Source organism: Apteryx rowi, unplaced genomic scaffold, assembly GCF_003343035.1.
Source record: "Apteryx rowi isolate R43461 unplaced genomic scaffold, aptRow1 scaffold_155, whole genome shotgun sequence".
NCBI lineage: Eukaryota > Metazoa > Chordata > Aves > Apterygiformes > Apterygidae > Apteryx > Apteryx rowi.
In genome coordinates, this window is record NW_020447808.1 from 536,281 (window position 1) to 553,893 (window position 17,613).

Here is a 17,613-nt window from a genome sequence, read left to right on the forward strand (position 1 = left end):
CTTTTCAGTGGTGCCCAGTGACAGGACGAGAGGCAACGGGCACAAACTGAAACACAGACAGTTCCATCTGAACATGAGGAAATACTTTTTCAGTGTGAGGGTGACAGAGCCCTGGAACAGGTTGCCCAGAGAGGTTGTGGAGTCTCCTTCTCTGGAGATATTCAAAACGCGCCTGGATGCAATCCTGTGCAACGTGCTCTAGGTGACCCTGCTTGAGCAGGGGGTTGGACTAGATGATTTCCAGAGGTCCCTTCCAACCCCAACCATTCTGTGATCATTAACATGGCACTATTAAGTGGATATTAGAACACCTGGGACATGGGGTCCTGAAGTCCCACAGGTATTCCTTTTGGACTTCTAGACATTTCTCATCTGGCCTGCGTTTTGGGTGGTCTTAAGCAAAACGGAGTTTCCAAAGAATGGAGGTACTTTGACTTTCCTAAGAATTCTACTTTACACTTAAATTTTCTTTGTCGTTTACTTCTCAGAATATGAATATTGCAGAGGAGATGTCAGCTAGGCAGGCTGCATTGCTAGTTTTATCAGTTATCTGTTGATATTGACTTACTGACAGAAGTGGATGAGACTTTCAGATTGTAAGTGACTGTTGCAAAAAATGGAGTATTTGAATGGGGCTGTCTGTATCCATATGTAACAGTAATGAGCACATGCCACTACATTTACTAGTGTAAAATCTTCTCTTGTTGCCTACTGCTTGAGTCTTTCTAAATCAATTTATTGCTTTCTCTTTCTCCTCTCTTTGACTACACCCTGGTCTTGCTAATCTCTATGCTTTCTGGTCATGGTTGATATGCAGAGGAAATGTCTGATAAGGCAGTGAAGCATTCCCATGAATACCAAGCTGTGCCTTTTATTTTGTATTTGTTGGTGAAAAAGTCATCTTGTAACTTGAGGCTTAGTTGAAACTAGCTTAAATTGCTTGTTCCTATACTTGTAGTTTATCAATTTTGTGATAAGTTGCTGCATGAAGAACCATGGAGGGCTCATCAAACCAGTCACATGAGAGGGCAGAGAATCCTGCCTAGGAGTTGTAACAGTTCAAAGGGCTCCATTACATTCTTTTTTAAAGGCCTATCTAAATTTGACAATTTGAGAGGAGAGGAAAAAAAAAGAAAGGTCATTTTGTAAATGAAAGTTGAAATAACTTCATAAACACCAGAAATTATTCCTGTATAAAAACAGCATCTAATATAAAAGAGCTAACCTTTATAATTTAGATTGAACCAGAAGTATACTGAAAAGTGAAAAACACTCAAAATGAGTATTTGAGCAGTCTCAAGTGTCTGGAATGAAAAGTGATGGGGAATAAACAAAGATTGCACAGAAGGCATTACGTAAACAAAACTGTTCTCCTGGCATTAGAGGTCTGCTGAATTTCTTCATGCAGTGGGAATAGCAGCATGAGAGGATAGGAGAAGTGAAGCAAGTTGACTGGAGGTATACTAAATATCAGGATACTGAATAAATGCTCTGAAGTTTAAAGAGCTAAAGGATGCTGACAGTTTAAAACTGAGTTGTGCATACAGATTTCTTTACATCACTAAAAATGTTTTTAAGCTTGTTTAAACTGTTTTGCTTTAAATATCTGAAGTATTAGGATTTTTGTTTACTCTTAATGTTTTATAGTATGAAAACAAATTAATAGAATTTCACTTTCAGGTTAGTGATGCAGTGTTTACATTTGAAGCATGTCAAGGAATATTTCTTTAACAATTTTGTTAAAATTTGAAGGCTTTGGTCACTGCTTAACAGAGGTGTGTTTTGACAATGTTTAACTTAGTGGACAAATTTTAAATGGAAACGGTGAGAGTTTGCTATAAATATATATAAATAAAGGAAGGTCATAGAAGTTACGGAAACATGCATCAAATGTTCAGTCACAGAAAACAGTAATGTAGTACCTTGAAAGGGGTTCTCAGTTTAAAAATCATTTCTGCCTCTTGATTTCCACAGTTTTTAGTAAAACCTAGGAGTACTGTAACTGAAGGAAGGATTAGGTAATATGTTTTTTGCATGTTGTTTGTATTGAAATTTCTTAATCTGTATTCAGAAAATCAGAAGATCAGATACTTGGTTAGTCTCCCTATTTGCAAATAATGTCAGATTGGCTGACAAAAAAAGTTTAATACGTGATAGAGTTAGGAAATAATGTTGCAACATTATAGCAACAATTAGACAAGCTTGGAGGAGGGGAAGGTGATTGCCTTTTAAAAACAAAACAGGTCGTACTCAGTCGCACTCTCGTGCATGTGTACTCACAAGCACCAAGGTGGCAGAGATGGGTGCGTGCACAAGAAATGTGTCCGGCATGTGCAGTCTCGCCATCCGGGGCCACCTCTGAGGCTTCAGAATTTACCCTCAGTCCTTCGTCTCCCAGTCTGGGTGTCCTGGGAAAGTGCATGTACGTGTGTTCGAGGATCTCAATGACCTGCTAATCTAGGTGCCATCAACACATGCCATTCTTACAGCCGTTGTATTGCCATTTGTTCCTTCTGGTGCTTCCACACCTGTATGTTCCCATTTGTTTTCAGTTCATGCCAATGCTAAAATTTTTGTTACAGTTCTCTATACTAGATGCTGCTACTGTTGTGTAACACAGCAGCCCTGAAAAGAAAAATATTGTGAATATAAAAATGACTTTAAGAAAACCATAGTAAAACATGATTCCATAAGTTAAATCTTGTTGTTTTAAATGGCATAAACTTACTTACACCAATGTTACTTTTGTTACTCAGATCTCTGCTGTAAAGCTGGTGTATCATATTACGATTCAGAGTCAATCAGGTGCTCAAACTTTTTTATATGAACTCAACTCTCAGTGCAGAGACCCTGATCTCAGAAATGGAGTATCCCATGAATAGAAGTATCAAAAGCCCTGCCATGCAAATACCCAATCATCACAACTTTGGAAACTAAACAGAACAGAAAACAACTCACTGACTGAAAGAAGGAAGAACAGACTAGTCTTCCAGTGTTGGGGGGAGGTGGAACAGAAGAGTGAATTAAGCTTAAAGTTATATGGAGCATTAGGGATTGGTTTTATTCAGATATGTAAACCCTCCATGTGTAAGGTAAGCAGATTGTCTCCTTATTATGAAGACTTGAAGGGAAAATACAGTAAGCTGCAGGGATGCCTTGGAGTGTTGCCTTGGAGTAGTAATACAAGATTTAACTGCAAAATTGGTTGGGCTTATAAAGTCCTCTGCCAAGTCTCCACGAGTAGTAATACAGATAAAACTACAGTAAGAAAGAGAAGGCTTTAAGATCTTGGAAGTGAAATGAGGAAGAATAAAGTCCAAGTGTTTTTTGACATTATTCTTGGCTGGTTGCATGCTAAGGAAGGGGGGAGGCCTGAGAAGCTGGAGGGAGGGTGCAGTTGGCTTGAAGCCGAATGAAACTTCTGTTTTCATAAAGTGTTAGTAAGTGTTCTAGGAGGGACACACCAAGGAGGACCAGGCAAATGAGGCAACCTATACCTGTCAGATATAGAGGTAATGTCCCTGTTTTGGATGCTAGCATAAGTTAACAGTACAAGGGAAAGAGCTAAAGAAACAATCTGTCCACTTTTTTGCATTCTCAGACACCGAAGTTCAGTGGTCTGTGTCAGTAGCTACAAAATGAGTAGCTGAACTTCTCATTGAAAATAGATTTGATGAATTGGCATGACTGAAATCTGTTGGGATGATTGCACTGAAGGAATGTAAAATGAGGTAGCTAAGTGTGTTTAGGAAGGGTATGAGGGAGAACTGGGCTGTCATCCTTGCTTGTGTAGTTTTCAGTAACTTTGAAATGTAGGATACTGAGTAAGTGGGGAGCATTGTGCTAACAGTGAAATCTAGGTTTTGGATTGAGTGGGGTTCTGTTAAAAACGACTGAATCCAGTTCATTGTATTCAGTGTTGTCTTAAGCATGTGTCTAAAAGTATTTTGAGAATTTTGGGGGGAGGTCTCACAGAGCCACTTCTGACATGGAAAGTGCTGTCTCTTGTACTTTGATATTTCAGTTTTGGATCTTCTTTGTCTCACAGGATGTGCTTGCAATACAGACATTAATTATGAGATTGGAAAATACTAATTGACTAGTGACCCGGTGATCATGAGTGATTTAACATCTGTATGAGCAAATAGAAGAGTCCAAACTACTAATGGATGTATTTGATGTTCCAGAAGGACTAAATTATTTCCCAAAGCTGAGGAGAAAAAATGAACAGCAGTTTCTGAGAGGACAGAAGTAAGCAGAAAGTGATGGAGAGAGTAATGTTGTGGGGGTTTTTTTGTTTGTTTTTGTTTGTTTGTTTTAAGACTGCAATACTGTAGTGTAGAATGAGGGTGAGCTTAGGTAAAGGCCTGTTCTGGTGCCTAGCCAAAAAAAAACCCCCAAAAAACCCCAACCTAACCTGTGTTCAGATTCTTTTAGGCTGTTTAGTTAATCGTATTTCATGACAGAAATATGAAGGGATAAAGGGAAATCACTTGAGAAATTGTGTATTATTAAAAAAAAAAAGATAATAAAAGCAAAATTAAAGTGATGGAGGACTATGCACAAAGGAGAAACTATAAAAAGGAGCCAGGCAGTCCTAGCTTTTGTTGTAATTGTTTATTTTTAAATGGGCTAAGTTAGAGCCATGTATCCAGTGTCTGTTAAAACTCAGTAGTATGGAGGCAATGCCATGTTTGCTCTGAAAGCGTGAGAGCATGTATGCTCCCTTGCCATGTGGCTTTGGAAATCTTTGTAGAAAGAAGTTAGCAAAAACCTCTTTTGAGCAGCCTATTAAATGCAAACGGAGCTGGATATCTTGATGTCTCGGAGAACTCTGCACTTTTGGCTAAGTTATTCTGCCCTGTTCTGGTTGTTGACTTCCTCAAATTTCTCCTCCTGAAATCTGTTCATCTCTTTACTTCATGCCTGTCAGTTCATTCCTGTACCCTGCTGTGTGTCCCTTGTCCCCCTTCCCTTTCTCTCTATTTGATGTCTTCTAAATAACCTCTTCCAAAAAAGGAGCAAAACTGTGAAGAATAAATGCAGTGCTCCTTGCTGTTGCTATGTTTGCTCTGCCTGTGTGTTTTAAGTGTAGTAAATTTAAATAAAAAGTTATGAAGGTAATAACTCTTCAGATTGTGCCTGGAGTTATTCTCCAATCTAGGGGTTTAACTGAGGTTTTTCTCTGACCTGATGATATTAACTTTTAGTAGGCCTAGAATGAGAAAAGTGTTTATGTATACCAATATTTATAATGGCCAAGCCCTGTTAAGTTATATGGTAGTTAACCTAACTTCCATTATTTTAACGGAATAGTTCATAAAATATTTATCCGTTAGCAAATCAAAAGCTAGGGGTATAATAAATGGCAATGGACATTGTTTTATGGAAAATATCACCGCTTAAACAAACCTGATAATAATTTGTTGATGAAAGAAGCTGTGTGAACGTAAGGTTCAGTATTGTTAAAGCACTCATTAAATAGAGGAATTGACTAATTGGTCATCATCAATGAATCTGTATCTCTCTACTCAGATTTTCAGAGGATTTCTATCCTGTGTTTCTCCGATAGTGTTGTATTAGTTTTAAACTAACAGTCTAATGTTCAAATACCCAGTGTTAATTCTTGTGAGTTCCCCGTTTTAGCTGTGGCATTGTCATAAGAAAGCTTATCAGTCTGACAGGTGAATTCACTGTATCCAGTAGGAAAACAAAAGATGGGTGCTTGGTGTCTGGTAAACTCTGGTTTTACAAGGTAAAATAGCTTCTAAAGAGAGACTGCAGATTTACACAAAAACAATGGAAAAGGAGATTGGAGGCAGTACCCAACTGAACCCACATGTCTCTGGAGCCATGTCTCTACTTTCATATCTCGGAGCCTCTCTTTCTTTCTGTTACCATAGACTCATAGAGATGTGAGATGTTAGGAACTGCTGAACGTCATCTAGTCCAAGCTCCCACTTGAAGTGTCACTGTCCCCAGTGCTAGATGAGGTCAGTCATGGCTGTGTTTAGGTGACTCTTGAAAACCTCCAGGGATGGAGGTTCCATCCTAAAATCTCCTTGCCTCTCCCTGTTGTTTAGGAATCATATAACGGAAGTAAGGCATAGTGGGGTGGGTAATTTGCAGGACAGAAGGAATAAAGGTGATGATGAGTGGCAAGTATGACTTCACAGAATAGTTGGAGTTGGAAGGAACTTTTAGAGATCATCTGGTCCAACCTCTCTGCTCAAGCAGGGTCATCTAGAGCAGGTTGCCCAGGATCATGTCCAGTCATGCTTTGAATATCTCCAAGGATGGAGACTCCGCAACCTCTCTGGGCAAGTCCCCTTTCTGAGACTTGAGTGAGGAAAGAGGAGTAATGAAAAAATAAGGAAAGGAGAAGGTTTGGAGGCTTGGATCTTGACAGGCAGGGACTTCAAATCCTTCATTACTATTTAGTGTCATTAAGGTATGCCTCCCTTTCTCTTTCCTAAGTTTTAACAAGAGCAAAATCTTGGTAGGGCTAGCATCTATTTAATTGTAGGAGTAGGAGCTTTTGTGGAAGTGAAAGACTCTTGTCTTTTTGGCATTTCTGTTGTATCATTTGAACCCGAGAAACAATATTAACTTTGAGGTGAATGTGTGAGACCCTGAAGCTGCCTTTTCTGGCTTTTGTAGGATAGCAGAACTGAAAATAGAGCAGATGGGAATTTTTTTCATGATAAACTAATTCATGCCCTCTCAAGTACCTCCAGTATTCTAGGAAGTAATGAGGGGAACTGATTGCAGCCTGTGAATTAGGACCTTATTTTTTTTCTATTGGAGAAACTTTTGAAATAGAGTATAACAAAATCACTGCGAGTGTTTTCCCCCCCCCATTAAATATCAAACTTGCAAGGCTACTGATTAATTTACATTTTGAAGGTTATCTTTGCAATGAAAAGGACTATAAGCTTATATGTTTTTAATGAAAGTTTAGATTAGATGTAATAGAGCTTGAAGTTCTGACACTAAATCTCTAACAGAGTTGTAATTTGTGTAGAGACCATCACAGTTTCTATGTATTTGGATAGTCTGTCTTCTAAGAGCTTAATTTGTTTAATTCAAATAAGTTCTATGAAACAGTTCCTCTGATGAATCTGTGTTCTAAAACAGCTATGAAGTGTTTATTTGACTTACTTGTTAGTGGAAGGAATTCAGTGTTTTTCTGAAAGCTTTTAAAATACTTTTTCTCCTGAATATTATATCCATTAAAAAAAAAAATATCAGTTAACTTCACATTTGCAGATTTTCCTCAGAGACAAAAAAATATGAGAATGTTGGTAGAAAGTTGCAGGCCATTGTCAAAACTGGCTTTGGGGACCATTTCAAAAGTGCTGTGTCAAACATTGTCTGTTGCATTTTGCTTCACTGGCTTGGGGTAAATGGCAAGAAGGAAGAATGTTTCAACTTTCTAAACCTAAAGTGAGGTTTTCAAGGCTGATGTTAATTTAATTTGTTCTTTTTCCAGATTTGTAAAGATTTAATTCACAATTCATTTCCTCAGACTGGTTACGGTCAATTTATTTTAACCTAATTATGTGTTCTGTTAGTCAATTGAGATGATATAAGAGCTGCAGTCTCTAGATCTTTCATTTCTGAAAGTATTTCCTATTTCACATGCTTGAAGTTTAGATAGTATTCAAAGATTCTCACTGGAAAGTAGATTTATTTTTCACTTAATGTGCTTTTTACAGGTTCTTGAAAGTTTGTGGCTCTGAGCTAGTGCGCCTTGAGTTGTCTTGTGGTCATTTCCTCAATGAAACATGTTTGGAGGTCATTACTGAACTGTGTCCAAATCTTCAGGAACTAAATCTTTCATCATGTGATAAGATACCACCTCAGGCTTTCAACCACATAGCCAAAGTGGGCAGCCTTAAGCGTCTCATTCTTTACCGAACAAAAGTGGAGGTAGGAACAACTATTTTTAACCTTTGCAATAAACATTTTTAATCCTGGTGAAACTGTAATTGTTTTATTAACCAAGTAGTGAATTAGAATTACATAGGCAGATTCAAAGGTGGTTACCATAGGTTTTTTTATTTTCAAGATAGTTTATGTATTCAAAAAAAAAAATTGCATGTTTTATAAGTTGTGTGCAAGATTGGAGACTTTGCACCAACCGTTTTAAGTACTGTAGTGAAATCATAAATGTGAAAGCTTTTCTCTTTTAAAGTGCACTCCAGACAAACTGTATTTGGCAATATAATTGGGAAATTATCATGTTTAGTAACTTACTGTTAATTATTGACACACTCTCTGGAGCAACCTGCTGATTACTAGATTCCTACTGTCTTTGTATATTAGCAGTATGAGAGACGTGGAACAAAAACTTTTCAGTATATTTTTCAAGAACAGTGTAAAAATGACTTTGCAGAGTTATTCAACTATTCAAATCAAGGTTATTGTTTTTTTGCAGGATACTTCCTATCTAAGATGAAATGTTGTACATATTACGTTCAATAAGACTGTTGCAGTTTACTACATTTTACGAATGTTGTATCCTAGTATACTCGGCTATTCAAATTGGAAGCAGACCCATTATTTTTCACTAGTTAACTTACTCCTGTATTACAGCCATACCACTGTGTTTCCCATGGAAGCTCTCATACAAGTTGTGCTCCTCCTGTTGCAAATGCTACCACTCAGAGTGCCAAAATGAGCAAACCACATCTCTGCAGTTCGGATTCTAGGTTAAAAATCTGTTGGTGGAAATCTCAGCACAAGTTTGTTTGCTCCGTCTATAGGGTGTGGATGTGTCTTTTGCCTCCCTGAGTTCTTGTAAAAGCACAAAGTAGGGCAATGACGACCTTTCAGTTGCTTCCATGGTCTGTTGGCATATATAATCAATCTCCAACATACTAGCCTAATACCTTTGGGCAAAGGTTAAGATGTGTAGTAGTTTGATAACACTAAAACTAGTCCTTCTCAAATAAAGTATATATGAAGTTATTAAGATAGGAAAGCAAGAAGAAGACAAAGATTTTAAGAAGAGTTTACTTATGTTTATTACTTTTGCTTATGCTTTTGGCATGAAAAATGAGATTATGACACTGGATTGTGTGGGTTGTTAAGCTGTAGTATAATGGAAGAGATGAAGCTGAAACGGTAGGTCATGGCTCACTTCCAAGATATTTAAGAGGGACCTGAAATTACAGTATACTTTTTGCTTATAAGCAGTTCACACCTAGCACAGGGTACAAAGTTAATTGCGTTTTTGTTATCCTTTTTTCGGTAAACCATATGCAGTTTTATGTTGAAGGTCTAGCTGTCTGTAAAAGATTTAATGCAAGGTAGTTGGATAAAAGGTTCAGCTGCCTTGAATTACTGGCATTTGCTGTGGGATATGCAGGCAGTTACCATAAAGCCAGTACCACTAGTAGCTTGTTACTTTGCAGTAGTTTCTCTGTGCATCAAAATCTTGTATATATAGCAATGTATATTTCCTTCAAAGAAAAAAAAAAATGGTGAGCCCTGCTTTGAAGTGCCTTTTGGTTAGTGCTCTGAAATGGTGCCTTGGGTATATCTGTTCTGTCCTGAGCTCAGTTGTCTGTATAAGTCTTGTAAATCTCTTTATCCTGCTTTGCCTGGGCATGGGCCCTGTAACAGGGATAATTCATAAGGCTTTTTCAGATCTGAGAAAGATCATTGTACCAGAGGTAAATTGTATAACATTATTTGTTTCTACTGTTTGATTATAATCTTCCTGATTCTACTTGGTTAACTTTTAAAGCTTGAGATTCTAAATTTATAATTGTGCAGTGGTCGACATATACTCTGAAAATGATTGTCACTTCTCAGTTATCACTTTGCTGAACATGACTTGAAATAAGGTTAAATGCGATATTTTCTGATTCAGAAGCCTTTAAGTTATGAAGATTAACTTTTGTCTTTCTTGTGTAAGGATATGCATCTGCTTGTAGCTGAAAAGAAAATTAATTTATAATCAGACTTAGTTAGGGTCATGCTTTGATTTTTATACAAAAGTATAAACCAAAGGTATGGTTCTGACATTTGTAAGGGAAATTTCTAGAGATTTAAGTAAGCAAATTTGATATTTGCCTGTTGCTTGTTATATTAAGCCATTTACCAACATTTCGCAGCACATAGATGGAAGAGTAAAAAGGAAAGAGTAAAAGTGAAGGTATAGCATAGGATTTGAGTTAGAGGATTAGAGTTACAAGTCACAGGCTTATAGAAATAATGTTATCTTTCTCACCAGTAGCTTCTCTTAATATGAATCTTTATTTTTCTATACAAAATAAGTTGCCTTTTCTTCAGTATTTCTTAACTTGGACTGAGATCTTGGGTAGTAACTGATATCTACGTGTAAAAAAAGACAAGAGATGGATCAGTCGTGATCTTGAATGGCTTACACTTGTCCTAAACTTATCGAAGGACAGTAAGACAGTAGTGTTCTTGATTTTTATGAAATTCCTCTCACTGCTGCTGCTTCATTGTTGGAGCTTCTGTGGAGCAAACAATGCTTATGTTTAATATATAGCTTGGCTTTTCATATCACGTTCTAGGATGGAAAAGGTACAGGCCCTATCATAATTATCAGTATGCTGTGATTTCTTGCGACAGAGAAGGATGTCCTACCAGTTTATCTCATGTTAATCTTCTGGATGCAAGACTGGGGTGATATACTTCTGGTATCACTGCAGATTTTCAGGGAATTGTCAAAATGTGAAGAGGGTACGAGTATGGAGAGAACAACCAGATAAAAGGTTGACTGAAATGAGTTGTCCATAGGAAATCATAATTTTAATGTATTTTACTGTACAATTAGAGGTAGTCATTGAAATTAAAGCATAGTATAATTAGATCAATCAGGGCAGGGGGTGTACTTATTATGCTTGTAAATAGTCTGAAGAATTTATTGTTGTGGATGATCAAGGTAAACACTTAAGTTGAATTATTTATTGGAGGTGAGGTTTTTTTTTAATGGCAACACAAAAGAAGAAACACTAAAGAACAAAAAGAAAAAGAAAAGGAAAAAAACAGGAATTCAAGCCATAATTGACTTTTAAAAGAGGACCTCTTTCTGCATATGTTGTGACGCAAGTGAAAAGGTCATTTTTCCTACTCCAGTTATTGGTCTCTGAAAATGCAGTGCTGTGTTAGAGAGCCCTTCTGAGCAAATAGTATAACTTATTCTTTGTTAGTTGTGAATTTGGGCCTGTATTTAAGTAATATAAGATATGGAGAAAAAGATTGTCTGACCTTGTTATCAATATGTTGATGGAGTTGTTTGTTCTTTTTGCCTTATGTTTTATAAAGTACAGCATTAAAGTTTTATTAAAAGAAATGCTATTTTGATTAAATAAAAACAAACTCCCAGGTGACTGTACAGGTGGAGGGTTTCCTTATTCAGACTGCATCTTGCAGTACTCTTTCCTTTTTTTTTTTGGGGGGGGGGAGAAGGAGCGAAAGAAGGAAGGTTGCATTTCACATTGAAATTTTAAATATTGAACTTCTATGATTATATGATTATTGTGACACTAATGTATACATTCGGAGAAGATACTCTGCAGAAAACTGATGATCGCTTTTAGTGAAAGCGGGAACTTTATTGCATAATGTTGTCAATTTTATCTGAGCTGTTCTTATGACAGTTACTTATTATTTTAGCTGGGTTTTTTAAATAGGCTTTGTGTTTCAAAATATATTCCCACTGTCTCTGTAATCAAAGTTCCAATTTCTAAGCGTGTATTTTCAGTGAAATGGGTGATTCTGGTCTTCTGTTACTACCTCTGGCACTGAAGGCACTGTGTTAATATTTTGGAAGATAGCTGTACTATCTAGAAGAGTTTATGATCTCTAGTCCCAATCCGACTGATACTTAATGCCTTCTGTAATGTTATTTCCTCGACTTACTGAGTGTTTGTCATTGTGCACATGCTCAGTTTCAAGCTTCTACAAAGTGAAGCTTCCAACACCCTTAAAGTGTTCGAACCTTCCTGTTACAATAAGGAATGTTCAGTGAATTTCATTAACTTGTTCCAGGCCAAACAAGAAAAAAAAATTGTCTTGCATCATTGTGCTCTTCCTCACTAAATGCAGCTGATGTTTCCAGTGCTTTAAATTCATTTTTAAAGGTTTCATTCTTAATGGTTGTGAGATTCTGTATGAGCTTGAAATAATTTGTAACTTGCTTTGAGAAACTAATCCCAACATTTTTTTAAATGTAATTTCTGCTAGCTTGAGACCACTATTATACTTGAGGGTTTTTTGTGCAGGTGGTTTTGGTATTTGCTGATACACGAGTCCTTAATGTTTATTCATTGAGAGTATATTCACAGCATAATTAAAGCACTTGTTGGCATTGATACATTTTAAAAAGCACAATGAACAGTGAATACTATTGTATACAGTAATTGGCAATGCATGTCTTTATGGTTTGGGTATGAATGTTATCTCGATTTAATGCTTATCATGAAGATCTGTATATATACTGCAGCCAAAATTATATTTTAAAGACACTGAAGCCACAATTAAACTAGGAAAACTTGTCTCCTTATTGCTGGTTGTAAATTTTAATGTAGGATTACATATTTCGTGTTGTATGATATTCTAAGCTCTTTGTGATGTGTGAAGGAAGAGTTTTTAAAGTTGGTGATGCAAATATGACTGCAATACAGAATGAACTTAATTAAAATCGCATTACAGTGGTCACAGAGCTTTTTGTTTTTTACACAGTTTAAAGCAAGTGTTGTATTTATAAATTATATCACTGATATCTCTAACCAAGAGCAAATTTGAAATTCGGGTAGCTGTAGGAGAGGACATTGAAAATTGTAGTTACCAGGAAGAGGTGTGAGAATCTCTGAAATGAATGTAACAACTCTTATTTTCTTAAATAATGAGCAATAAAAGAGTTAATATTGCCTTAAAATTATTCTGCAGAGTTTTCAGACGTAACCTGTTATGGGGCACATTATACCTCTGAGAGCTGTTTGAGGTTTTTCGGCTTGGACAAAGCTTCGCTGGCTTGTTCTCAAATCATGAGGATTAAGAGTTGCAAACAAATAGTGAAAAATAGTGAAAACCTCTAACTAGAGAGCAGATTCTTGGAGGAAACTTGATCCAGTGGCAAATAAAATGATCATCAAATGTAGCGACCTGACTAACTCTAATGATGCCCTCTGATACCATGTTAGGCGCTTAGAGCTGAATTTGGGCATTTGAATCTCTAACATGAAAAGTGGGGGGGAAGAATGAAGATGTAAGAAAGATATACAGATGACCAAATGAAGCAAACCCAAAATATAGTAATTGAATTAGGTAGAGAGACTGTAACTTTTGTTGACCTAAACCACATTGCAGTGTGTTATCCCCTTCTGTGAACATCAGTTGAGGAGGGCTGTGAAGGAACTGGCTCTTACAGCTGACAGATTTTTTTCAACCTGGTTGGTGAGGCCATTTGAGTTGAAGGAGGATGACTCACTGCCGATGGCACTGAGGAATTCAGACATGAGTTCTGTTCTCCTAATCTGTGACCAGGATTAATGGCCTATTGCAAGATGCACTCTTCCTGAATGCCATGCTTTTCCCATCAGTAAAATTTGCATCATAGCAACTTCTCACTTTGTAGCTGTCGTATGAGGATAAATATGCTGAAGATGTAGAGACTGTCTGATATTTGTGGTGCCATATAAATACATAAGGGTATGTATATGTACTTGAAATACTGCAGGTGTCTTGATACAAGCTTTTCTAAGTTGCAGGAAATTTGGTTAGTTACAACTTTTCCTCTGTGAAAAATAAGATAGCTAAAGAAAAATTGTGTAAGAGGTATGAGCATTTCTGTGGACTAAATGACTGGAGGCCTTCTGTGGATAGCTCTATCTGGAGCTACGTGGGCATCTTGTTCCTAAAGGACAAAGAAACTACCTTGTAAAGGATGAGATGACCTCATCTCCTACTCACTTTCTTCTTATGAAATGGAAAAGTTAGCTCAGAGAACTGAATGGCTTAAATAAAAAAACAGATTTGGCTGCCATCTAGTTCTGATCTGGCATATGATTCCCTGCCATATGCAGCTTGTAGCATGACTACTGAAGTGCAATGCATAGAAAAATGAAAATAGATGAAACCAAAGGACGGTGAACAACCTGAATAGCTGTGCAGTCCTGTTTCTGTAAATTAAGCTTAGATCTAAAGAATGTTATGCCTTTAGTGTGTTATTGAATGTTCATGTACTATCCCAAGATTTCTTCTTTCTGTCAGAAATAAGATACTAAGGATAAGTATTTATCCTTAGAACACAAAATTATAGTAGTCTAAAAATGAGTGCTTTCTGGGAAGCCAACGGGTATGAAAACTTTTTCTGAAAACCGAAGCATGGTGACTATCTAAATATTCTTTTTCTCTTTAACCAGTCAAACCAATGAGATCATATGGTTGAGTATGCAAATTATCTCTTAACTCTGTAAACCTCTCAAATTCCATCCTATTGGATTTTTAACGTTGTTTCAAAGTATCGTAATATCAACAAGTGCATAACTTTGAAATGATCTTGATATCTTAAGTATCAAGATTTGTATGGCTTGAAAAAAAGGCCAAAAACATAATTTCCTTGCTTGAGCAGATTTAGATTTGAATCTTATTTCATGATTAATGTATCTTTTGTTTCTGCGTTATTAGCATATTACATTTTTCTTTCAGTTAGAAACATTCTTCTTCTAAGAATGTTGTAGGTTGCTTGTAGGTTGTTTTTAGATGCTAAGGTACAATACCTTTTAAATGCAATATTGATTTGCCCTGTTGTACCTTTCAAAATGAAAGGTTTAATAGAAGTCACTTGGCACCTGCTATTCTAATACAATGATTAAAAAGTATATCAGATAAAAAGCCAGAATTCTGAAATCTTTTAACATAGCTGTTTCCATGGATTGTGCCAAAAAAACAACCTTGATTTTTGGCTTTCTTCTTGTGCTGTATAATGCCCAAAGGAAAAAAATACGTATATATTTCTGTAATTTTATAGATTTTGGATGACTTTTGGTAATATTAACAAGATTATGTTTTAAATTAACATCAGTTATTTGTAATTATAAATATTTATAACAATAGCAGCACTCATCTTGGAGTAAAATTGTCTACTTTCACCTGATTTTCTTACCACAGGTAGTTCTAGTATGGTTAAACATATTCTTTAATATTATACCTGTAAAATTGTAAAATACAACTGCTGTAAAACAAAGACTGTGATAAATAGATAATTGGTTACAATTTTATCTTATCAAGCAATTGGTATTGGTAGCGGCTTTTCTGTCAGTGTTTCTGTAGTATTTTTGTTACTATAAACCAAAACTTGCTGGTGGGGAAAATTTTTTGTGTGTGTGTGGTGTTGAACTTTTTTTCTTTTTTTTTTTCCTCCCCTCTAAGAAGTCTTTTTATAACCTCCTTTTATCCAGTTTTTACATAGGGGGATCAATTGCTGTTCTAAGGATATCTTAATTATGTATAGAAATACCTGTAGTTTGAAAAAATCCAGTGATGTGCTGCCATCAAGTTTACTTGTTTCAGCCTTACGCAGGAACGTGTAGCAACTGGGCTTCAGTAAGATACTTCTGGAAGCCCCAAAGCTGAATTAATGCTTTTAGTTAAGTGTGTCTTGACTATTTTCACTGGAATTAGACGTAGTTATGTTCATTTTCTGACATATTTTGCCAACAGTCATAGATGTCAGTTTGCAGTGAAGAAAGGGGAGGCTGCAGCCTGAGAGAGGGTGGTTCAGGATATTTCCATTGGAAAGAGGCTTCGCAGTCCACTCTGTGTCAGATTATTGTGCAAGTGGCAGGAGTTCCTCGTTTCACCTGCAACTGGGACATACAAGATGTGTTGTTAGCCTGGTGTGTGGACTGTTCCTCAGGTAGAGCTCTGTAATTCTCTGTCTCTAGGCTGCACATGCAGTGCTCCCCAGGACTTCCTTTGTAGCAGAGCTTACACAGGATTTTCTTTGCTTCTTTAGCAGCTTTTAAGTTTTTACCCTCAAAACCACTAAACTTTAAAACATCAAAAAGCAAAACCCCAAACCTCTGTTTTTTTGATGACACTTTTTTCTCCACACCCTTTTTTCTCCACACCCTCATCAGTAGACCACACAATCCTGTTTCTGCATAAAAGGTTCGCATTGAGAGATTTGGGTCATGGCAGGAAAACTCCAGCTGCCTGCCATTGCATGAGTGAGTCCATCCCAAGGGAGACGAAAGGGCTTCAGGAAAGCCTGCTCTCCAAGTGGTGAGGCCATGCCCATCTACAGCGGATGCTCTGCTACCCATCACTTCTAGCCAGGCTTTGGTGCTGTTGCCAGTCACTTAATATTTTGCTCTGCTAACCATCGTCATTATCCCATTTTTCTATCTGTCGCCTTTGATTAATTTGATTGACTTTGAGGACAGTGACAATGATGGAAATGTAGCTGTCCAGAAGAGGTGGCAAGAATGCTCACATTAGAAGATTTCTGTCAGCTGTTCAGTCTTGTAGATGAAGTAGCTGAATTTGGTAGCAAAGCAATTTTTTTGTAAGAATTCAGGGTAGGAGCATGCATGCGGGGACTTAATGCACACTGAAATACCTGGAGACCTCACGTCATGGATGGGGTTTTTAAACCCAGCTGCAACATCACTTTTCCCAGTTTATGATCCTGCTTGACTGATCCTTCACATCATATGTATGATCTGTCTGTGTTTAACTGGTGGGTATTTTTTAAGTCCCTGCATGTATTTCCTCTGTTACATTAATTTGTATGGGAAAAACTGTTGTACTACTCATTGAATCACTACCACTGCACTTCTCAGAAAAGCGTTTTTGGTCAATAGCAGGGTATGGCTCTAGTTAGTAAGCCAGATCTTTACAAAGGAGGTTTGAACTATTGGTGTGAAATTGGGAATAAACTGGCAATCACTCATCTGTCAGTCCAGAAAGTTTGGTCTTGATTCCAGCAGTCAGGCTACAGTTTTTCTGTAAAAACTTCCAAATACACTTTTGATTCAGATTACTTGGTCTCAATAAATAACCTGTGTGAGCGATAAGTAAATAATACGATTTCTCTTGATTTGTCAAGAGCTTGTTTGTGGTTTTCTTAAAGCAAGGGGTTGTTTCCTTCCTCTCCACTTTCCCACTGACTTGGTAATCAGCTTTTTGCTTCAACATGGCGTTCTCCCTGCATATATGTACGCTCAACATCGTGATGCTTGGTTTTAGTTGTGTTTGCTTGCCAAATCTTGAGTGGGGTTTTGTGTGCGTGTGTGTTGTTGTCGTTGTTTTGTTTGTTTAAGAAAGGGTTTTAACTCTATTTGGTATGTTCGCTTACTAACTTCTGTATTGTCTTTGTTTTGTGACTGCATGTAGAAAGACATGATTTAGTCGTCTTATGTCTTTTGTGTGTGTAGTATGTCTCAGTTCTCCAGCAGGGTAATTCTAGTCTGTGAGGTGCTGAAGACCTGCATTATTTATATGAAGAATTCCCAAAGTTACTTTGTACACAGTAAAGTCTACTTCTGTGCAGGAGGAGACAGTTGCACAAGGAGCGTTTGTGTATCTGCAGTGATACAAGCAGCACCCGTAATGTATATGCTGCCG

General features: G+C 37.0%; 1 protein-coding gene across 9 annotated transcripts in view; it reads left to right on the top strand.

The window, feature by feature from the left end:
- Positions 1 to 17,613, top strand: part of FBXL4 (F-box and leucine rich repeat protein 4) — a 76,050-nt gene that overhangs the window by 29,598 nt on the left and 28,839 nt on the right. For 8 of the 9 annotated variants that reach the window (XR_003252412.1, XR_003252410.1, XR_003252411.1 and 5 more), the window contains exon 6: positions 7,719 to 7,932. Coding sequence is in view for 6 of the 9 variants with exons in the window: in XM_026059312.1 (XP_025915097.1) it covers positions 7,719 to 7,932 (214 nt within the window). In the remaining 3 variants the exon portion in view is untranslated. Of the gene's footprint in view, positions 1 to 7,718; positions 7,933 to 8,598; positions 15,390 to 17,613 lie in introns of those variants that run through there. The other variant, XM_026059313.1, reaches the window with a different exon arrangement.